This window comes from Gambusia affinis, linkage group LG14 (genome assembly GCF_019740435.1).
Source record: "Gambusia affinis linkage group LG14, SWU_Gaff_1.0, whole genome shotgun sequence".
Lineage (NCBI taxonomy): Eukaryota > Metazoa > Chordata > Actinopteri > Cyprinodontiformes > Poeciliidae > Gambusia > Gambusia affinis.
The window spans coordinates 267,202-291,271 of NC_057881.1; the positions used below are offsets into that span (position 1 = coordinate 267,202).

Consider the following 24,070-nt stretch of genomic DNA (forward strand, 5'->3'; position numbering starts at 1 on the left):
CACTGGCTGGACCAGATCCCGTCCTCCAGCAGAACCCGAAGACTGCAGCAGAGGAAGAGGAGGAGGAGGAAGAGTCTGCAGTGAAATTCCCTTTAATGGATCCGACTGGAACCAATATGGCCGACAGACGACCAGACAGAACCTAGATGGAGCAGCCTTTGACTGGACCAGACAGTCCATTTGTCCAGCAGTTGGAGTTTGGACCAAACCGGGTCAGAACAGAACCAGGAACATGCACAATAGAACGGCCTAGTCAAAGTCCAGCCCTGAATCAGCTGAAAGCCTGAGGTGTGACCTGATGATGTTCATCTGATCTGGAGGCACACTTTTCAGATTTGATCTATGAGACGATCTGATTGGCTGTCACATTACAGACAGAACCGGGTTCTGTCCAGGTCCAACGGCTCAGAACAGGTTCAGGTTCGCTCAGGCTGCTGGAGTCACAGCAGCTGGCTCAGAACACAGCCCAGAGGATTTGGGTCGAGGCCGGAACTGGGTCACCGGAACCAGGTCGCCCCACACAGACTGGGGAAAGCCCGACCCGTTTGCTCAGCAACCAGAACCGAGCCATTATCCACACCCAAGATGGAGCTCAAGAGGGTTCTGACCCAACTCTGGACAGAACTCCAGATTACTGGTTCTGAGCCTCCAGAACTGGGTCAGACAGGTCTGCAGTGTTTTGGGTCGCTCAGTGAAGCACATCGCTTTGGTTCTGTTGGGAAATAGAACCCAACAGTTCTGAACCAGGCCTCAGAATCAATTACCTTCCTGTGGAGTGACCCGATTCTGACCCGGTTTCAGTTCTATCAGCCGAGCCGGACCAGAACCTAGATTTCAAAATAAAACACAGTCTGTTGACAGAAACTCTGCAGAACTCTGGTTTGGGTTCTGGTGAACCCGTTATGTTTCAGAACCTAACCGGGTCACCAGAACTTTGGACTTGAGCTACTTTATGCTCTCAGAAGAATTGTTCTCAGTGGTTCTGACCCGGTTCAGCTTACAGGACCAACCAATGAGAGCGTCTCCCACTGCCTGACCACTTCCTGGTTTCTGACCAATCAGAGCTCAGAGTGTTCTGGTTCAGGTTGACTCCGCCCCCCGGAAGGCAATGGACTCACCATGGCAACCAGTGACTCAGCAGAACCGGATCCAGAACCAAACGGTCATTCTGGATGAAGTACGCATTTCCATAGCAACTCAAACTATTTCAACTTCCTCATGCTTTGCAGCAAAGCATTATGGGAAAAACCAGCCAAGAAACACCACAGAACAGCAGCTGCCCCCTGGTGGTGACAGCTGCATGTTGTTTCCAGAGCAGAACGTCTACTGGGGTTAGATCTATAATCTGACCAGACTATATCTGTGATTGTCTCCAGAAACAGACTGACCCAGAATAGGTCAGAGGTTCTTAAAGGGCCGGCGTCATTAGATAAACCTTTGGTCTCTCCCATCACATTTTTTCTGCAGTGTTGCTCTGATTCTTTCATGTTAGAGAAATCCTTTAGTCTCTATGGCAACCATTCAGCTGCTAAAACGTCTAGGTGGACCTAGCCCCGCCTTCAGGGCGCAGCTCCTCCCCTACTTAGCTCCTTCAGACTAGCCAGCAGCAATTAGCAAACAGCTGCTGAGCTCATTATAGGAGATTCTGCTCAGAGCAGCGCTGGTAAAACGTTAAAGGGTTAAAGAGGAGCCATGTTGGATGACTTCCTGGTGGCGAAACTTCAGAAAGAGCAGGAGCTTCTTAAAGAGACAGAGGCCCAATTTCAGTTATGAAGCTACATTGATTTTAATATATATAAAACATTTTTATAACAACTGGTGGAAACATAGTTACTGTGGAAAACACATAATACCGGCCCTTTAAGAGCTCAGTCAGAACCAGAACCATCTCTGGACCCGGCCTCAGTGTCCTTAAAACTTTCTACATTCCACTCACTAATCTGGATAGAATCTGGACATACATCAAAGCCGCCATGTTTGCTCTGCTGCTGAGTCTCTGACCTGGCAGCATCTGAAGCCCCCATGCTGTTACCGTGGCAACGCGCCAGCCGCGCTGCACCATCAGTCGCATTCAGTGTCGCATCCTGCAGCAGCATCCGCTGCAGGGAGAGGGGCATTGTGGGAAACCCAACCCGTACCTTTAAGAGAGCTGATCTCATGCTGGATGGAGCGGGCGGGGTCCATGTCCTCCAGACCGATCCGGACCCGGACAGCTCTGTGGTTCTGACCTAATCCTGATTCTGCTGCTGCTGCTCAGCCGTGGCTCTGATGGAGTCAGCAGGGCGGAGAGCAAACCTCCTCCCCCCTCCCCAGCCTGCTGCTGCCCCGCCTACAGGAGGAGGGGGGCAAAGGGGGCTCCGTCTCTGAGCATCAGCCAATGAACAGGCAGAAACGGACCCACATGATCCGCATCTGAAATGGGTTGAATTATTTTTCCTGCTTTATTTCATCATTATTCCAGAATAACAGAGATAATCTCTGGGATTATCTGATCAGTTTGGAGCTTTTGAACAATCTGACTAATCACAGATTTAATCTGAGTTCATCATTGATCAACTTCCATGGACCGGATCCATCAGAACCATCAGAACCAGTGTCGCACCTTGGGTCATTCTCACAACTGGAAGTCGCCATCAGATTATTTCCGATTATTCTTCATCACTACTCCTCCTCATCCTGACAGCAATCAGTTTCATCTCTAAATAGGAAACAGATCAATAATCATTAATCAATGAGGATCCAGTTTCAGCTGCACCAGAGCTCCCAGTAACAAACCAGTAACATTTACACTGTTACTGGTTTGGCCTGAGCCGCCAGTCTGGACTCCAGTTTGGACCGGACCAGGACAGCTCAAGTCCATTAATGAGGAGAAGCTTCCAGGTTCTGCTGGTTCATTAACTGCTGGTTCCAGTTAGAATGGGGAACTGAGCTAGCTAGCAAGCTAGTTAGTTAGCTACCTAGTTAGCTAGCTACAGAAAACGTTCTCCTTCCTAATCCAGATTAATGAGGATCATCATCATTGAACCTGGATTAAACTCCTCCAGATTAATAATCTGCTGTTTTCTTGCAGCAGGTCCAGGAAATGTTGGCGCCGCCGCCTGCAGAACTATTTTAGAACATCGGATCCGGTTTCATGGAACGGATCCGGGGGGTTTCTGCACGCGCTCAGACAATCTCAGCCTCTAACACGGACCATCATGCACTGCTGCTGCAGCACAAGAGAACCAGACGCGCTGTGACTGGTTCTGCAGAGCCTTCTCTGTAGACCAAGACCTTCTGGAGTCCAACAGTCAGAATAGAACCAGGATCCAAACAGCACAATGGCCTAGTCAAAGTCCAGACCTTCTGCATGTATCTGCAGGGTTCATTGGACCCAAGGTTCTCCAGAACAGGATCCCACCACCAGAACCCAGCTGTTTCTAGGTTTAATCAAAACGACTCAGAGCTAAAGGTTAAAGGTCGGTCAGAACTAGAGCAGAACTCAGCAGCAAATAGTTTACCCAGCAGAAACCCGCGACCTGGTACCAGAACCTGGCCGGAACCAGAAGCCGACCTGGTCCATTGAGGCCCAGGAGAGGGAAAGTTCTGCCTCTGCAGTTCAACTCACCATGAGATCCAGAGAAATGCAAACTGCAAAACGCACTGGAAAAAAACCCTACTGCGACAGAAGAAGAGCAGCAAACCGGCCGCACTAAACAGAAGCTTCGTGTTTAATAAAGTTTGAATTGAAGCGAATTCCTCCAGACCAGCGGGGGGCATCATCTGGAACCCGACACAATCTCTAGGAGAAAGTTGGAGGAAGGAAGAAATGTGTTTTACATACAGAACATCAGGATATTTACCTAGGTGATGCTACCTGCTGCAGACGCCCCCTAGAGGCCTGGAGGACTTCCATCGCACAGGATCCCTCATTCTATTGCCTGCTTTCTATCATCCAGCTGTTAGCAGCTTGTATGACCCTGCAGGCCACCGTAGCATAAACCTCACTGATAAAACAGCTTTCTGAAAATCAATAGCTGACATTACATTGTGATGAGCGGACTTATCTAAGAAAACGGCGAGTGACTGAGGGTCACTGCACGTAACACAAACCTGTAAATTCTAGACACTAAGAGGAACCATAGAATTGCACAAAAACCCGTGAGGGGCGGCGGCGTCCCAGAGCGAAATCCAGTGAAAGAGGAGAAGGAGCTGGAAGGATGTTTACAGGGTTCTAAACTGAGCGACTGGGAATAAAAATAGCAGCAGGTATTTTGTTCCATATAACACAGGAGGAGTGAAACAGGTAAACCTGTTATGGATGCAAACGCCACTAAAAACCAACCTGATTAGGATTTTATTAGAAACATAATCAATTACTAATTTATTGATTGAATTTCACTCATTGTCGTGTTTTGATTATTGATTCCATTTTGCATTGTGTTTCTGTGTTTGATTTGATGTAAAGCTCTTTGAAATGCCTTGATGCTGAAATGTGCTATACTAATAAAATTTGATTGATTGATAAATCATCAGATTATTGATCAATATTCCAGTTATTGATCAAGTCGACTCCAGTCAACTGGGTTTATAGAAGTAAAGCAGGGGTCCCCAAAGTGGCCCCTGAGGGCCTCCTGCATGTTTTAGTCTCTCCCTGGTTTAACTCACCTGGATCTTTAGAAGCCAAAGAAGAACTTTGACCTGCTGAACTTTGACCTGCTGAAAGAGAGAATAAAACATCAGGATCCAATCGGACCTCCAGAACCCACTTTGTGGCCCCCTGATGTAAAGGAACTCAGGGTTTTAGTTTTCTGTTCCAGATCTGTAGTGAATAGAAGCTGAATGCTGCTTCTCCACGTTTGGTTCTGAATGCAGAGCAGAACCAGAACCAGAACCAGCAGGTTGATCCAGCAGCAGTAAAAGATCTTTAATCCGTTCAGTGATTTATAAACCACCAGCAGTTTAAAGTAATGTAGAACCAGGTGGTGTCTCCATCCTCCTGGTTCTAGTCAGAACTCCAGCAGCAGCGTTCTGGGCCGTTGGGTTGTCAATCAGACCTGTGAAGACGCTGCTGCAGGAATCAAACGTCTGGATGAGTTTCTCTGGTCGGAAACTTTAGTCTCTGATCCTGGAAATGTTCTGCAGCTGCTAGAAGGCCCACTGTGGAACCGCTTCTCACTGATCCAGGCGGCTGAAACTGATTTATCAGCAGGAAGCCATGCAGCCTCCTGACAGGAAGTGATGTTGCAGCAACCACAGAGAGCGCTGTGGTCGCTGAGAGGAAGGCTCTACTTGTTCAGGACACACATGGAGACCAGCCTGACGCTGCGGCAAAACCAACACAACCAGAACCATCAGAACCAAAACTATCAGAACTTGAACCAACAGAACCAGAACATCAGAACCATTGGCGTTGGCGCCACCAGCATGTCTCCTCCACTAGTCCAGAGGAGGACAGCTCAGGTCCATTAGCTGGTTTCATTCCTGGACGACCAAGAATGAAACTTTGCTGTAGAGTAGAGCTCATCCAGACTGACCAGAACCAGAACCAGCTCCATCTGGACCCATTTGGCCTGGTTCCCTCCGCTGCACCACGCCTCAGAGGTTCTGTCAGAACCCAGCAGAACCTCACATTACCTTTATATTTCTCTCTGACGTTCTCGTAGGCCCGGACAAAGTCCTGCTCCTCTGGCTGGCGCTGACCCGCTTCAGGTACCGGCAGGGACATGACCCGGCTGGGTCTGGACCAGGTCTGGATCTGGATCAGACCGGGTCAGGATTCTCTTGCCTCAAACTTTCTTGTTTCAGAACAGCTGACCCGTTTCTCCTCAGTGCTGTTAAACCCCCAGCTGTCAGCTCCACACACACACACACACACACACACACACACACACACACACACACACACACCTGCCACAGCCTCACTCCTCCTGCTCTTAAAGGCACAGCGCCCAAAACACAGAAACACGACCAGCTGACAGAAACCAGAGGCAGAGCAGCGAGGGGTTCTTCTACTTCCTGTTTCCAGTAGAACCTGGCCAAGCAGAACCTGGCCCGAATGGACCCCAGTGATGGGGCAGAACGTCCAGCTGGTCCTCAAACAGACCCAGATCTATGGACTCCGTACTGGGTGAGCATAAAACCGGGTCGGAACAAGAACCTGACACCAGACGAGACAAACTCCTTCAGCTGATTTAAAACTTTCTCCCAGATGGTTGGGAGGTTCTGGTTTCTTCTTCTGCAGCAGACGTTGTGAAGCGTCAGAGGAGCCTGGGGGTCCAGTCCCAGCTGAACAGAACCAGTCTCTGATTGTCTGGCAGTCCGGTAGACTCGGTCCTGCTGTGATTCTCTTCCTCTCTGCTCTGAGTCTGTTTCCCTCCTGGCCTGTGGGGGCGCTGCCCCAAGAACCACCAACTGAAGAAAACAACACAAAAACCTCTGAACTCAGAACCAGCAGCAGAACCTTTCTGACAGCACTCCACCACTGCAGATGGTGGAGTGTGAGCAAATAATGCTGCACCGTCTGCAGCATTATTTGCAGCCGATGGTGAAACTTTTCCCACGGTAACAGCCAGAGGGTTTCCTGTAGCTCTGGGCTCACCAATAAAATCATTTAGACATAGAACTAAGATAAATGCAGTAACACCTGGAGAACGGATCAGAACCACAACAGGGTACACTAAAGTCCAGGTTCTGTGACCCGTTTAGACTGACTGCTGGTTCTGATGGACCGGATGGCCGAGGTCCAAACAGAACCGGGTCAGTCTCTGCCAACAGAATAACAGCAGGCTCCGCTATGTGGAGAAACCAGCAGGGTTCAACATTCCCATAAGGAATGTGGAAAATATTTCAGCATGGAGTGATCTGATTGGCTGAGGAGGAGCAGCTGGGGTTACGGTTGCCTTATCTGGCAACTAAAACTTCAATGCTAAGGATCTATGCAATTAGCTTTAGCGCATGCTAAGGTTCTGTGATTAACTTTAGCACATGCTAAGGTTTTATGTGATTAGCTTTAGCGCATGCTAAGGTTTTATGTGATTAGCTATAGCGCATGCTAAGATTCTGTGATTACCTTTAGCGCATGCTAAGGTTTTATGTGATTAGCTTTAGCGCATGCTAAGGTTTTATGTGATTAGCTTTAGCGCATGCTAAGGTTTTATGTGATTAGCCTTAGCCCATGCTAAGGTTTTATGTGATTAGCCTTAGCCCATGCTAAGGTTTTATGTGATTAGCTATAGCGCATGCTAAGGTTTTATGTGATTACCTTTAGCGCATGCTAAGGTTTTATATGATTAGCTTTAGCGCATGCTAAGATTCTGTGATTACCTTTAGCGCATGCTAAGGTTTTATGTGATTAGCTATAGCGCATGCTAAGATACTGTGATTACCTTTAGCGCATGCTAAGGTTTTATGTGATTAGCTTTAGCGCATGCTAAGGATTTATGTGATTAGCTATAGCGCATGCTATGGTTTTATGTGATTAGATTTAACGTATGCTAAGGTTTTATGTGATTAGCTTTAGCGCATGTTAAGGTTTTACGTGATTAGGGTTAGCTCCTACTCAATTTTTATAGCTAAAGCTATCAGCATAAGATAAGATTATTGGTTAGAGCGTCAATAGTGAACCTAGTTAGCTGTGGCTAATAGCTAACTGTTAGCTACTAGCTAACTATGAGCCACATGAATGTATTCTCCATTACACTCATGGTGGCCATATTGAAAGATGGGAAACACATGGTTAAAGTATGAAGGCTAGAAATAAATCCAGCTTGGATTTTCATGAAAATCAAAGTTTAAATCATTTAAAAAAATAAAAACTGAAGATAGTTAATGTTTTCATTCCCCAAAAGCCCAGCAGAACCAGGACCCAACAGAACAGAGTAGAATCGGCCTTGCACCAAACGGACTGAACTACCGTAATTTCCAGACTATAGAGCGCACCTGATTATAAGCTGCACCCCCTACATTTTTAAAGGAAACACATTTTGTACATACATAATCCGCACCAGTGTATAAGCCGCATGTTCCTACATTGAAAAATGAGATATTTACAAAGAAAGACGGTACACAGAAAGTGTTTTTAAAGTTTTAATAATATGCTGTAGCTTTTCTTTCTGAACAGCAGCAATATAACAAAACACTAACAGGGCTGGTTTAAATAACATATGGTTAAAAGTCACGGAGAGCCGTCATCCTCTTCCTCCTGTTCACTGAAACCATGGAAGTCTTCTTCCTCACTGTCTGTTTCCTTCTTTATCGGCTCGATTGCTTTTAACTTGAAAGCTGCATCATATGCATTTCTTCTTGCATTCTCCATGATGAGGGTCTGTTCAAGCTCATTTTATTCATGCACAAAGCACGATGTTACATTAGTCTTCCTCTACAGATATATTCTAGCTGTCTCACTCTTACCTTTTCTGCTCCAGCGCCCCCTACTGGCTGTTAGAAAAAAAATCATAAAAAAGCCGCATCGTTGTATAAGCCGCAGGGTCGAAAGCGTGAGACAAAAGTTGTGGCTTATAGTCCGGAAATTACGGTAAATCAGATTCTGGATCGGAAATGTTTCATTTTGCTGTGAAATAAAAACAGAAACCGCTGCACAGACAGAGGTCAAAGGTCAGAGGAACCTCTGAGTCTCTCTGAGCTTCTTCCTCCTTGTGGAGTGGACTGGACCAGAGACGGTTTCCCTCTGGTCCAGTCCAGTTCCCCCACCAATTAAATCCGACCAGAACCATTCTGTCCTCTGCAGGAAGAAAGGAGCAGCCTGCCGGACCTGCAAGCTGTTGGGCTGGAGGTTCTGGTTCTGACCAGATTCACCTCCACATGCTGACCCCTGGTGGCCGTCCTGATTACTGCAGCAAGGTGAAAACCCAAACCTGGGTCTATAGTCCTTCACTGGCCTGCTCTGCTTCCCCAGAACCAGAACCATGAAGAAGCAGTATTCAGCTTCTATGCTCCACAGATCTGGAACAAACTTCCAGAGAACTGAAAAACTCCTGAAACCCTGATCTCCTTCAGCCATTCAGCTGTTAGGGCTGAAATGATTATTGATCGATGGATTTTACGTGTATTGATGATTTATTGATGGCACTTGACAAAATCTAATATTTGTTGCTTTCATCCACAATTGAAAACTTTTTATGTTGATCTGAAGATCCGACCCAGAACCAACACAGACAACCTCCACACACCATGCAGAAAGACTCCAGGCTGGGAATTGAACCCACAATCTTTCCGCTGCAAGGCACCAGCTCCACCAACTGGATCATTCTTAAAACCAGAACTTTTAAATGTTTACATACTGGCTCAGATACGATCAGGGATTAAACCTGACGCTAACAGGAACCCGCTAACAGGACCATGATAATTGGAAACACGCTAACAGAAAACCTACTAATCGGAACATGCTAACAGAAACCCGCTAACAGAAAACCTGCTAACAAGACCAAGCTAAGTGCAAACATGCTAACAAGAACCCGCTAACAGAACCATGCTAATTATAAACATGCAAACAGGAAACCTGCTAACAGCACCAAGATAAGTGGAAACATGCTAACAGGAACAGAACCATTCTAAATAAAAAAAACATCTAATTTTATTAGTATAACATGTTTCAGCATCAAGGCATTTCAAAGAGCTTTACATCAAATCAAACACAGAAACACAATGAAACATAGAATCAATAATCAAAACACGACATTAAATCAGGTTCCATCAGTAAATTAGTAATTGATTATTGTTTTAAATAAAATCCTAATCAGGTTGGTTTTTAGTTGAGATTTAAAGGAAGTCAGTGTTTCAGCTGATTTACAGTTTTCTAGAAGTTTGTTCCAGATTTGTGGTGCATAGATGCTGAATGCTGCTTCACCTCGTTTGGTTCTGGTTCTGGGGATGCAGAGCAGAACCAGAACCAGAACCTGAGAGTTCTGGAAGGTTGATACAACAGCAGCAGATCTTTAATGTATTGTGGTGCTAAACCATTCAGTGATTTATAAACTAACAACAGTATTTTAAAGTCTATTCTTTGAGCTACAGGGAGCCAGTGGAGAGACTTTAAAACTGGTGTTATGTGCTCTATCTTCCTGGTTTTAGTCAGAACTCCAGCAGCAGCATTCTGGATCAGCTGCAGCTGGAGGATTGATTTGCTGGACAGACCTGTGAAGACGCCGTTACAATAATCAATACGACTGAAGATAAACGCACGGATGAGTTTCTCTAGATCTGGCTGAGACATTAGTCCTTTAATCCTGGAAATGTTCTTCAGGTGATAGAAGGCCAACTTTGTGACTGTCTTTACGTGGCTCTGAATGTTCAGGTCAGAGTCCATCACTACTCCCAGGTTTCGGGCTGATCGCTGGTTTTTAGTTGTAATAACTGAAGCTGTGCACTGACTCTAGATCTATTACTCTAGATCTACAACTCTAGATCTATAACTCTAGATTGTTCCCCTTTAGGTCCAAAAATAATAACTTCAGTTTTGTCTCATCCAGACATTTATCTGTTCTAAGCATCTGTTCAGTGATTGAATGGGGTCAAAGGTCACCTGGTGACATCATAATGTAGAGCTGTGTGTCATCTGCATAGTTTTGGTAGCTGATATTATTTCCTGTTATAACCTGAGCCAGTGGGAGCATGATGATCGAAATGATCGACACTGAGGTCCAACAGAACCAGAACCAGCACTGTGGTTCTCCCACAGTCCGTATTTATTTGGATGTCATTGAACACTTTGACTAGGCCAGTCTCTGTGCTGTGGTAACCATGGAAACCAGACTGGAAGGAGTCAAAGCAGTTGGTTATTGTTAGGAAGCTATTTAACTGTTTAAACAGCTTTTTCAATAACTTTACTGATGAATGGGAGGTCAGAGGTCAGAGGTCGGCCTGTAATTCTGCAGTAGTGATTTGTCCAGATTGTTCTTTTTATCAGTGGTTTGATTCCTGCTGTTTTCAAAGCCTGATGAGAGCGATGAGTTACTATTTGGATCAGATCATTTATATTGACAGGCAGGACTTTCTTAAATAAATGTTCTAGAGTTATAGATCTAGAACATCCAGACAGCAAGAACTGGAGCTGAGTTGACTCATAATTTCCTCTAGGGTTTTATAATTAAGTAGTTGAAATTGGGTCATTTTTCCTGTATTTGTTTTGTTTGGGCACAGCGTTGGTACTGACATTATAGTGGATGTGCTAAGTGGAAACATGCTAACAGAACACCCGCTAACAGGAAACCTGCTAACCGGAAAATGCTAACTGGAACCCGCTAAAAAGAAACATGCTAACCGAAACATGCTAAAAAGTACCTGCTAACAGGAAACCAGCAAACAGAAACATGCTAACAGGAAAACCTCTAAAAGGAACATGCTAACAGAAAATGTGCTAACAGGACTATGCTAACAAGGAACCCGCTAACAGGAACATGCTAACAGAAAACCCACTTACAGCAACATGCTAACAAGAAACCTGCTAACAGGAACAAGCTAACAGGAACCCACTAACAGAAAAACCTCTAACAGGAACATGCTAACTGAAACATGCTAGCAGGACCATGCTAACAGGAACATGCCAACAGGAAAACCTCTAGCAGGAACATGCTAACAGGAAACTCGCTAACTGGTAACCCGCTAACAGGTAACTCGCTAACAAGAACATGCTAACAAGAAAACCTCTAACAAGAACACAATAACTGGAAACCCACTAACAGGAACATGCTAAGTGGAAAAATGCTAATTCTAGCCTGCTAACAGGAAACCCGCTAACTGGAAACCCGCTAACAGGAAACCCACTAACAGGAAACATGCTAACAGGAAACCTGCCAACTGGAAACATGTCAACAGGAAACGCGCTAACAGGAAACATGTTAACAAGAAACCCACAAACAGGAAACATGCTAACAGGAAACCCGCTAACAGGAAACCCGCCAACTGGAAACCCGCTAACAGGAAACATGTTAACAGGAAACCCGCTAACAGGAAACATGTTAACAGGAAACCCGCTAACAGGAAACTCGCCAACTGGAAACCTGCTAACAGGAAACACGCTAACAGGAAACATGCTAACAGGAAACCCGCCAACTGGAAACATGTTAACAGGAAACGCACTAAAAGGAAACATGTCAACGGGAAGCCCACTAACAGGAAACAGGCTAACAGGAAACCCGCTAACAGGAAACATGTTAACAAGAAACCCACAAACAGGAAACATGCTAACAGGAAACCCGCTAACAGGAAACCCGCTAACTGGAAACCCGCCAACAGGAAACCCGCTAACAGGAAACATGCAAACAGGAAACCCGCTAACAGAAAACATGTTAACAGGAAACCCGCTAACAGGAAACATGTTAACAAGAAACCCACAAACAGGAAACATGCTAACAGGAAACCCGCTAACAGGAAACCCGCCAACAGGAAACCCGCTAACAGGAAACCCGCCAACTGGAAACCCGCTAACAGGAAACATGTTAACAGGAAACCCGCTAACAGGAAACCCGTCAACTGGAAACCCACTAACAGGAAACATGCTAACAGGAAACCCGCTAACAGGAAACCCGCCAACAGGAAACCCGTCAACTGGAAACCCACTAACAGGAAACATGTTAACAGGAAACCCGCCAACAGGAAACCCGTCAACTGGAAACCCACTAACAGGAAACATGCTAACAGGAAACCCGCTAACAGGAAACCCGCCAACAGGAAACCCGTCAACTGGAAACCCACTAACAGGAAACATGTTAACAGGAAACCCGCCAACAGGAAACCCGCCAACAGGAAACCCGCTAACAGGAAACATGTTAACAATAAACCCACAAACAGGAAACATGCTAACAGGAAACCCGCTAACAGGAAACCCGCCAACAGGAAACCCGCTAACAGGAAACCCGCCAACAGGAAACCCGCTAACAGGAAACCCGCCAACTGGAGCGCTGCGTAAATCGCCCGGCGTGCGTCAGTCTGGCATGGTAGCCGCCGCCGCAGCGCCTCACCTGCGATCCGGACCACGGCCCGCTCCGCCGGATCCAGAACGTCCCCGGAGGCCGACTTGGATCGCTTCATGCGCTGGTGCTTCTGCAGGTTCCAGGGCAGCGTGTCTCCCGGCAACGGGTAGAAGCCGCCGGAGGTCGAGTCGCTGGCGCTATCCTCCGACGCGGCCCGGACCAGAGGCCGCCGCCGCGCCGCCGCGCCGCCTTCCATGTTCTGGATCAAAACACAGAGGGTCAGAGGTCACTGTGACTGCAGGTCACATGACCTGGTCCTCATTGCTGACTGAAAGCTCAGCATCAGCACCAGTTCAGTAGTCTGGGCCGGTTCTGAGCTGCGGTCTGCTCCCACTGAAAGCGGGTCAGAACTCTAAACGGTTCCGTGAGGCCGGGCCAGAGCTAAGCATCGACCCAAACGGTTCTGTTCAGCCCAGATTCTGTTAGCATTTCTGGGTCAGAAATCCTGAGTCGGCAGATAATCGTCCCGGGATCGGAACAGAACGGTTCTGACCTGCAGGCCCGGTCCAGACTCCAGAACCAAAGTGACATCCAAAAGTTCTACAAAATCAGAACCAGCAGAACCCTCTCAGTAACCGGACCGAACTGGGTCTGGTGATTCTGGAGGATGAGCCTCTGCCACCTTCAGCTGACCCTCATCGGGATGAACTGGACTCTGATCCGGGTTCAGAACCTCCCGAACTCAGCGGGGGAAAGTTAAGACTGCAGAACCCAACCTCACTCAGCCGAACCGGACCGGACCTGGTTCTGTTCAGTCTGCAGAACTCCCGCAGATCTTGACGTCCCTCTGCAGCAGCCACACCTGAAACCAGAACCGGACTTGAGCTGCAGAGGGGACCCGGCTGGCTCAGGCAGCTGTCCATTTCTGGTTCCGTGCTCCATTAGAACCGAGCCTCCGTGTTCGGCTGTACTCACGCTGCGGCTCCAGGTGAACCTCCGCAGCGGACACTCCGCGGCGCAGCCTTCGCCCCACTTCAGCCCGTCCGGACCGGGACTCGAACTCCCACCATCCTCCTCTGCAGAGGCGGCCGCGCCTGCGTACTGCGGCTTCCTACCGGCGAGATGCTCCGGAGCTCCGACCGGGACCGGGACCGGTCCGACCTGCACGCCGGGGGAGGCTGCTGCTGCAGCCCGCATTCCTGCTCCTCCTCTCCGGTACCGGTCCAGCTCAGCTGCCGCTTATGGACCGCCTGCGCGTTCACGTGGAGACCCGTTTCATGCTGACGGGAGCGCGCATTGCCACTGTGTTTGTTGCTCGTTGAAGAACCAACTGCCTGAGCCCGGTTGAAGTCTAATCCTAGCAGCTGTTCAGAACCCGAACAGGTCCGGACTCAGAACCTTCTGTCGGTCCTTCAGGGACTTTAGCTGCTTTTCAGTCCAGTTTGTTCTGATTTATTCAGCGGAACACAAATGAAGGCCCAGTTCACCAGACAGAACTTTATGAGGATCACGGACCTTCAACAGAGCCGAACATCACTGCGTATAATAGCATAAACATTAGCATGCTAACTCCGGATGTTTTCCAGATTTCCAATCAGCCAGTGGACATTTTTCAAGATGGCTTCCGTTTGTTAGCCTCAAATAATTTATTGAAATAAAACGTTCCCCATTTCCATGACTTGGATGACCTTTGTGTGTCATCAGTGTTTCCATTTTCGTCATTCTGTTCATATGATGTGATAATATGCAGAATCTGAAACTGAAACTGGTTATTATATTTATACAACTTTAAAAGTAATATAGCAAAATCTGAAACCGAGGATTTAGCCGTTAGTGACTCTTACCAGTCGTCAACTGGAAGGAGATGAAGATGAGAGATTTTTGTGTAACAGGTGGCACCATTAGGGGTCGCTGTCTCTACAGCCTGAAGCTAGAAGGATGGTGGTGAAGCATCAATTTCCTGTCAGACCAGTTTTGTGTTGTTTGTTGTTTGCTGGCTGTGGACTGCAGTGCTGATGGTGTTCAGGTGGTGGCGTTACCTGGGCGTGGTTGTTCGACGCCACAGGTAGGTTCTATACTTGGTCTCTTTTAATGAAAACTAATTGTATGTTTATATTGTGTTTTATTTGTCAGGGTTGCACCAGATCGGCTATTCCAAGGTTTGAACTGGGAGTGTTGATTTATGCAGGTAGCCAGTGTTTTAATGTCTTTTTGGTTGATTTGATTAAAATGATTTAATAAGCGTTTAATAATTTTTGTGTTTTTGTTTTACTGTTTTTGCACTGCCTCCTGCTGTCCTTTTAGTGTTTGGTTTTCCTTTGTTGTTAGGATTGTTTTCTTCTTGCAGTATTTGTGAGGGCGGGTTAACAACCTGTCATTTATTTTGTTGGTTTTGTTTAATTGTCTGTTTTGGTCACTTCCCTGAATATTTCCATCCTGTTTGGTGTGATCCCCATGTCAGGTTGACAACGAACGGATGAAGTTAGCGGGGAATCCTTTTTATCTATGCAACAATAAATAACAATGATTAACTTAATTCTGGTTGTTGTTTATTGAGCTTCGGCTAGTCTAGGCTAACATTTGTTTAGTGCTAGCTTCCGCTAATGTTTTGTGCCTAGCGTATAGCTTAAGCTTCTGGTAAAAAAAATAAAATAACATTTATACTTGTGTGCTATTATTTGACACCAAACACATTCATCTAATTGGTGATTTTAGTGCAAATCTTTACTTTCCGGGGCAACCATGTTATTGAAAAACTAAAACATTATCAATAAATATGAGTTCTGTGTCCAATTATGTATGATTTGACACCAAAGGTAGTAATCTGATAAATACTGGCAAATTTAGTAGAAAAATGCATTTTTCTTGATGACCCAATTTTTCAGTAACGAGCAGTTTGTTTTACTGCTCTGGAGCAAGTTAGGTTCTGGATCTGCATACAAAAGATTTATCTGATATGATCTGCTGCATTATTAGAAAAGAAAACCCAGCAAACATCTGCAGAGCGGCGTTGGTCATCATCTGTACTAAATAAAGACAGAAGAAGAAGAAGCTCCGCCAACCTCCTGCTGCCACCAGGAGTTAATTATAAGGTGGATAAATGTAGAAGAAGAAGCAGAACCAGCAGGTCCAGACCAGAAGGTTCTGATCAAATAAAAGTGATCAGTTGCTGATGCTAATATTTAACATCCATTTTCATTTTTACCTCCCAGATTTTCCACTTCTTCTGGTCTCAGGCTCCTCCTTTCTGTCCAGAACTTCAGCAGAGCAAACTGGGCCGCACTCAGCTGTTACACAACTCCCACAGAGCTTGTTTGTGTAGCACTGGGCCATTGTTGGTCACCCAGTGAGCACTGGGAACTGAACTGGGAGGGGGCATGAAACCAGTGGTTGCTTCAGTTCCCAACTCCAAGCAGAGAGGATTCAGTCCAACAATGTTCAGCTCCACCGGTCCGAACGGATTCACCGCAGAGCAAAGGAACCAAGAACCGGATCGGCTGGACTGACGCTGCAACCGCTCCGACATTTTACTTTGTTAGAAACTAAATCCAACATTTTACTTTGTTAGAAACTAAATCCAACATTTTACTTTGTTAGAAACTAAATCCAACATTTTACTTTGTTATTTTTGGCCTTTTTAGGTGAAACTCACAGAAAAACAGACAAAAGGTAAATAATTCCAACCAAGCTGAAACCGATTTTGTCGGGATAAAAACATCTAATTTAAATAAAGAAATCAAATTAATTTTTAGTATTTGTGTGTTTCATCCGGAGCCCTGAGGTTCTGAGCGGTTCTGGTTCTGAAACCACAGTCGGTCTGCAGCTTTCACCGGGGAGTGGAGGAAAATGTGAGCAGAAATCAGAGAGGTGTCCGTAACCCAACGGGTCAGAACCGGTCGTGCAGAAACAACCTGGCCCGCTGGTTGCGGACTGAAACTGAATCACATGCAGATCCAACAACCTGACCTGGAGCATGACCACAGGGCCCACTGAAAAACTCAAGATAGCCGCCATTTTTCACAATGATTCTCAAAAGGTGTCAACTTAATATTTAGCATTAAAACCGTCACAACCTCCATAGTCTGAACCAGTGTTGTGAAGTAACGAAGTACATGTACTTCGTTACTGTACTTAAGTACAATCTTCGTGTATCTGTACTTTACTTAAGTATATTTAATAATGGATACTTTCGACTTTTACTCCACTACATTTTACAGTAAGTATCTGTACTTTCTACTTACTACATTTCTACAAAACCGTCCCGTTACTCGTTACATCCAAGTCGCATTGCGCTTTTTTTACCCCGTTAAAATATGAAGTTCAGGGACTTAACAAGGCGCTGTAAATCCAAGCAATAACTTGACCTACTAATTACTGTCGTCACTCATCGCGTCCTCCTTTCAGTCGCACTCGGAGCTCCCAGACATGCGCAGTGGTTTCCACTAAGCGGGAGATGATTGTGTCTAATCGTCAGTAATAGAATTTCGCTACATAAATCATAAGATTTGGCGACATGTAAAATCAGCAGCGCTTCACTTTCACAGACGGTGGAAACTTCGTCCAACTTTTAGCGTCACTTGGAAAGGAAGCTTAAAGGAAGGTAAGCTAAGTGGACCGGATGTTAGCAAAGCTAGCTGTACAGAGACACATATGGTGCATCTGCGATGACAAAACGTTGTCAGTCATGCGTTTAATTATTGTGTGGAAGTGTTGTTTTAGGTGTCGCATATATGGGACAACGCTGTGACCAAAATCTGCTATATAGTGATAGTGATGAACGATCCGATTCTTCTGGACGGATTTTTACTAAGTCCTGTAGGACTGAAGCCTCACTGAGAGCCGTTCTTTGTTCTTGTGACGCTCTGCACACACTGCAGTAGCTATTATTATTTTATTTAATTAAAAAATAGATAGATTTATTTAATTGGCCAATAAACAAAACAAGAACGTGTAGCAGAGCTGCTCATTGCTCTTTGATTGTGTTGGTAACCTGTCATGGTGGCAGACAGGGTCAGAACCGTCACTGTCCTTCTGCCTGGTTACTTCTTGCTTCTTGCACCTTGGACAGTATTCATAGTTGAGTGTTGTTTACCATTGGGGCATTGCCTTAATTTCTATGTTTAATGGAGCAGACAGTTGTGGTTTCTGACATGGGTGATATGGGCGAACGTCCAGGGCGTTATCTTTTAGGGATGGTAGGAAACCACTGCGGATTGTGCCACAGAGATGGAAGCAAAGCAGAATGAAGAAGAGTTTGAATTGATAATGATACTGGTTAAATTTATTTCAGCTCTCAGTATTTAATATCTAGGTGTTTTTATGGGAATGTGGATTTTTCATATCAATTTGAGAAGCAGTTTTGAAAGGTGCACTTCATTTTATTGTGTCATGTAGCGCAGGGTGCTGGTCTTTGTCTTAACTACAACACTGCTAAATGGCTCCTTGGTTGCATGTTCTCCCTCATCCACCTTCTTTCCATCCCCTTTCTGTTGGATTTCTTTAAAAATAAATGCCATTAGTGGCAAAAAAGTGAAGTTCATGCTATGTGAGGACAGGAGACAAAATGTTTCCATCCCTGAAATTATGATGCATAGAATCACAAATCTAAATCTAAACTGTTACAGACAGTAAACACACTAAAAACATGCGTTATCTGTGGCATTGTTGATTAAAATGGCACATATTTCATGTATTAAAATTAAATATGATAGGTACACTTAATGATATTGTATTAGTGATTACCAAAATGCATTCAGGAAATACTTTTACTTTTAATACTTAAGTATTTTTAAAAGCCAGTACTTTTTTACTTTTACTCAAGTAAAAATGTTAATGTGGTACTTTTACTTTTACTTAAGTACATTCTTTTAGTACTTTCTACAACACTGGTCTGAACCATAGAAATCATGTTTTATTGTTCTGGTGGACATTTTTCAAATGGTTGTCATGGAGAAAATAATGTTTGCACTAAAATCTGCAGCAGTTATTAGCCACAGCTAACTGTAAAGTCCAGCTCACTTACCACTAAGAATCTTAGCTAAGCTAATGCTAAACACAATAAAATTAGCAGAAGCTAACGCTAACATTAAGATGAAAGTGTCTCGTCTTCTTCTCCTGCAGATGATGGTGTGAGAATCGGTTCATCGTCACTATCAGGTAGTTTAAACAGGAAGAACAAAGTGGAAAACATCCGATGAGACACAAAGTTCATCCGACTCACCGAAACGGGGACGACGACGGCCATCTTGGAAGAATTTCAGTGGCTGATGGGAAAAATAAAAAACCTCCGACCTGATTCCACTGTTGGTTCTGGAATCGGTCTGGTCAGCTAGTGGGGCGTGGTTCTACTGCTCCGTGCAGCTCAATCAGCTTTTTCCCTGAAGTGGGATGAAACCCGGGCGGGGGACAGCGCGACCCACGTTTGGAGGCCTTCAGTCTTTGACGCGGCCGTCGCGGGTTCAATTCCCGGACCCGGCCGCGATTGCCGCATGTCTTCCCCCCTCTGGCCCCCTGCTGTCATATAAGAGACACTAGAGCCACAAAAGACCCCCTGGAGGGGAGGAAAAAAAAGAAAAGAAAAGTGGGATGAAACCCAACCAGCCGGTTCTGGTCAGTCCGGGTTGAACAGTTCACTAAAAGCTGAACCAGGAACTGACTTCCTGTTGCTCTACCTGCGGAGGAATTGTTCCTTCAGGTTCAGGAGGAACGTTTGGGTCTGACCTCTGACCTCTGACTCTCCCCAGACACTTTAATTGAGCTGAACAGAATCTTTGGACAAATGGCGCCGACCCGATAATGACCCTTTGTCCGTCCACAGGCGGAACTGGACCAGAACTGACAACTGAACAAAGAGATCCAGTCATGGCAGCGATTGACTGGACCTCATCAGCAGAGCCGGCCCAAGGCAAAGCAAACCAAGCGGCCAGTAGGGGCCCTGGGGCCAGTAGGGGCCCCTAAGTGGGACTGATTTTTTGTTGTTTTTAGTATTGATTTCTCTGTGATTATATTAATAAAAACACATAAATTCATTCTGAAGTTGTGATTTTTTTCTTACAATATATATTTGATAATGTTTATAGAATTTTTTCTTAAATGGGCAAAAAGAAAAATAAATAGTACATAGCTCTTGGGGGCCCCTGGTGGCCGCGGTAGGTACTGCACTGACCGGTAACGAGCTGCTGTGCAGCAGAGCATCCAAACCTACAAAACATCGCTAGAATATGAATTTAAACTTTAAATGAGTTGATTTTCTGGATATTTCTGAGGTATTTTGGCTTCAAACCGTGTTTGATAAGGTTTGATAGAATAATTAAAACCGCTACACGATTAGCTGCTACATAATTAGCTGCTACATAATTAGCTGCTACATGATTAGCTGCTACATGATTAGCTGCTACACGACGAGTTGCTCTAGGCTGCAGTTGGGATTTGTTGTTTGCTGCTGAACTAAATCATTTAGTGGATAAAACAAACATTATTTTTACATCAACTTCTAAGTTATGAAAAACTTCTGTTAAAATCCTTTGAAGGCTCAGAATCAGTCCGGTACCGGTCCACATTCTCAGGGGAGAAAGACTCACCTGGTATAAATGACATTTTTAGCTGTTTTACCTTAAGAGAAATGAATTTAACCAAAGAATGTGATGAATATGTGTAGAGCTGCACCGATGGCAGGTTTCTGTCTGGTTACCATCTTTAAACAGCCTGACCTGCTGGTTTGGATTTAGGCTGATATGAATTTTTAAATGTTGCTAAATGTAGAAATAAAGTCAGTGAGTTGGTAACAATGAGGTTAATATTGTTAACTGTAAACATTCAGACCTGATCTGTCAGTCAAACCTCAGAGCAGAAGAGGACAGAGATGATCTATAAACCTTTACTGATGAAGATCAGATCAGCTTCACATGGAAGTATCAGCTGATCACGATGCCCCAAAATGAAGGAGATCTGCGCCCAGAAACCAACTGGCCGATAAACTAATCCTATATTATACATGCAGAGGATATAATGTAAACAGCACTGAAAGAGATGCAGTAAGTTCATAGCAGGTGAGCCGATGATCTGAAACTTTTTCTTATATTTTGAAGTCTGTGCTGCCCATCAATCTTTTTAATAACATTTTTATTAATTAGTGATCTGTCGGTGTTCAATTTGACTCCAATAAAAACCTGTTTCCTGTTTTCTGATGTTGTTTTATTCTGTATTTAAAATGGTTTTAACAGGAAGGGTATTCTAGTAAAAAGATTAGATTAGGTTTCATTATGGATATAAATTGTTCCGATGCTAAGCTAACCATAACTGCTAAGCTTCTACTTCAGTCACTCAAATAATTTTATTCAATATATTTAACATTAACAACCAGTTTTAGTTTTCTGATTGTAAACATGATGGCAGCAGTTTTAGACAGACTTAGCCATCTATCCGTGCTACTGTAGGAAAATCTGACAAGGTAGCTCAGATTGTCAGAACATCGGTTCTGCTGGGTCGGATTCAACCTTTAACCCAGCAGACATGAAGAGGTTCAGCTGGCAGCAGGGACAATAAAACCAGAACCGCTCCAGAACCAGAACCGCTCCAGAACCAGAACCGCTCCACTACCCCTCTCCACTGCCGTGCGACACCGCCGCCATCTGGTGGCCAAATGAAGGAGCTGCAGATCCAGAGGAACTAAACATTTAATGCAGGTCAAAGTTTCATAATAATCCATAAAAACTGAATAAATTAGAGACACAAACACAAAGACCCAGGTACTGGTTAAACTGGTTAAACTGGTCATGATCAGCAGATGTTATTAAAGTCGTTTGGATCTTCATAGAGGCCGGGTCCAGCTCAGTAGAACCCAGAGTCCTGGGCGGCCCAGTTAGGAGTCTGGAAGGAGGAAGAAACAGAAAATGATGAGAAAACAAAGAAAACCCAAATAACTGAAGATTTCCGGTCAGAACCGGCTCACGGGTCCGGACAAGCTTCACCGGTACTAAAAGAAGTTGCTCCGAGTCTGTCTGGTGTGACCAGAACCGGGCCTGCCGGGTCGGCTCCTCTAAACTACAGATAAACATCTGGAGCCTCATCAACTCAGACGTCTGGTTTTACATCTACAATAAAGCCCCGCCCATCCAAATTTAGGCCCCGCCCACTCATGGCTAAGCTAAGCCTCGCCCAGGAAGCAGATAAATACTAGCGGACACGCTATTGGCTAGGGCATTTTAAACCAGCCAATCCACGACCTGTTTATTTTCCTTGATGCTGATTGGCTGAAACTCCAGCTGGGGAAGCCTGCTAGCTTCTGCTGTGGCGCTAACTTGGAGCGTACTGATGCATATTCAGGTATATTTAGTGTTGTGTCTTTGGTCCGGTCTGCCATTTGTGGAGTTTCACTGGGGATCCAATATTGATATAAATATTAATAAATAATATTAACATCTAATAAATGCATCATATTTCACCAAACAAATGACTCTTCTTACAGTTTAATGTTCCAGTTCCAATGAATCACATTTGACAGATTGAGGGTTTTCTGTGTATGTATGTAAACGTCCTGCAGGTGGCGCCCCGTCTGCATTTATAAACGAGCTGCAGAACATGAAGGTTTGCTCCTGACTAAACTGATTAGCTTTGACCTGTGTGGCACGGTGGTGGCTCACCTCGGTCCTGGTGCTGTGGGCCGCTCTCTTCTCCATGTTCATGGCCAGCATCTGGCTGCGGAACGACAGGCTCTTGGTCTTCTCGATCACCTGCTGGTACGGCGACACGGCGTTGTTTCCCATGACGACGTGACCCTGAACACAAACTCCGGTCACCATCAGAACCCGAGGCCCGGTCCGGTCCCAACCAGAGGACGGTTCAGTTCAGCCCGGTCCGGTCGGGGATCCTCACCAGTTTGGAGTCGATCTTGGCGTCCAGCCGGGCGTTCCTGATCAGATTGACGATCCAACGCTCCGCCTCTTCAGGAGACATGTTGAGTTTATCAGCCAGCATGCTGAGGAAGAGGAGGAGGAAGATGATGATGAAGAAGCACCACCCTGGAACCAAACCCAGTTAGACCGACTCATTTTCAGCAAACAGAGGAAACTTTCCTGTTCCGGTGCATCCAGTGAATCTGTACAGTTTGTGTTTGAGAGAAAACGCTCCAGAACCAGATCTGGACCGGATCCGGATCTGGAGCGGAACCGGATCTGGAGCAGTGTGGTTCTGCTCTCTGCTCCATCAGTAACATGTCGCCTGATTGGTTCATGCTAACATGATTTCTGCAGCACCGCCCCCTGCTGGTCACTCCTCACCACTCAGAGCAACACGTTCACATAGAGCTGGTACTGACCGCGCCTGGCGGGTCCAATTGGTTCTGTACCTGATGCTGATGCACTGATGAATGCGACAGAACGTCTCAAAGATGAAGAGCCGCGCGTTCTCGATGAAATCCTCCAGACAAGCAACCAGGAAGAAATCGTTCACCAAAACCTGGGAGATACCGACGGGTCCGATCAGATCAATCGGTCCGATCAGATCAATCGGTCCGATCAGATCAATCGGTCCGATCAGATCAATCGGTCTGATCAGATCAATCGGTCCAAATGATCTGATCAGATTAACAATAAATGGCTTCAAAACAACAACAATATCGTTTATTTTAATCAACTTGATTCATTGAAAGGGATTCCAACCAGAATTCAGGAATATGATCTGATAGTTTATTGATGATTTTATTGATGAAATATCTGAGCTCAGTTTTTTCTGCCATCAAATATGAAGCATAATTCTGTGTGTCTGAATCTTCTCAGCTTCAGATTCCTCATGTTCAGGGCCGCCGCCAGGAATCTTTGGCCCCAGGACAAAAACTTCCTTAGGGCCCCTCCACGCAGCTGCTGCTACAATTTCTTGAGTCTGTCTGACTCATCAAAAGCGTCACAATTTTAAAGCCTCATATTGTGATACTACACTGAAACTAACACAATATTTACTGCTCATGAATTTTACATCCAACAGTCCTCATACACTTTGCAGTAGGTTGCTTAAATGTTACTGAGATGTTTCTCCCCACCAGCAACAGTCAGAGGCAACATGCAAAATATAAATAAAGCAATCCAGCATTTCTTAAAAATGTTATTTAGTTGCATTTTATTCAAGCTGCAGTTTATAAATTTAATAAAAAATCTGTTTTCTCC

At 45.2% G+C, this 24,070-nt stretch overlaps 2 protein-coding genes and 1 long non-coding RNA gene across 7 annotated transcripts in view; 1 reads left to right on the plus strand and 2 right to left on the minus strand.

Moving 5' to 3' along the window:
• Positions 1-14,249, minus strand: part of pleca (plectin a) — a 67,109-nt gene extending 52,860 nt beyond the window's left edge. For all 5 annotated transcript variants that reach the window (XM_044138432.1, XM_044138429.1, XM_044138431.1 and 2 more), the window contains exons 1-2: positions 13,887-14,249; positions 12,960-13,170 (exon numbers count right to left, since the gene is read on the minus strand). In XM_044138432.1, coding sequence (XP_043994367.1) covers positions 12,960-13,170; positions 13,887-14,108 — 433 coding nt within the window. In that variant the 5' untranslated portion in view covers positions 14,109-14,249. The remainder of the gene's footprint in view (positions 1-12,959; positions 13,171-13,886) is intronic.
• A 381-nt stretch (positions 14,250-14,630) lies between these two features.
• LOC122843597 lies at positions 14,631-16,468 on the plus strand. Its single transcript, XR_006372736.1, has 3 exons — positions 14,631-14,976; positions 15,888-16,003; positions 16,124-16,468. It is a non-coding gene; the product is annotated as an uncharacterized LOC122843597 (long non-coding RNA).
• A 5,100-nt stretch (positions 16,469-21,568) lies between these two features.
• LOC122844021 (eukaryotic translation initiation factor 3 subunit E-B-like) overlaps positions 21,569-24,070 on the minus strand; it is a 3,242-nt gene continuing 740 nt past the window's right edge. The window contains exons 2-5 of the mRNA XM_044139223.1: positions 23,257-23,484; positions 22,785-22,887; positions 22,553-22,687; positions 21,569-21,779 (exon numbers count right to left, since the gene is read on the minus strand). Of these exons, the coding sequence (XP_043995158.1) occupies positions 21,741-21,779; positions 22,553-22,687; positions 22,785-22,887; positions 23,257-23,484 (505 nt within the window). The 3' untranslated portion in view covers positions 21,569-21,740. The remainder of the gene's footprint in view (positions 21,780-22,552; positions 22,688-22,784; positions 22,888-23,256; positions 23,485-24,070) is intronic.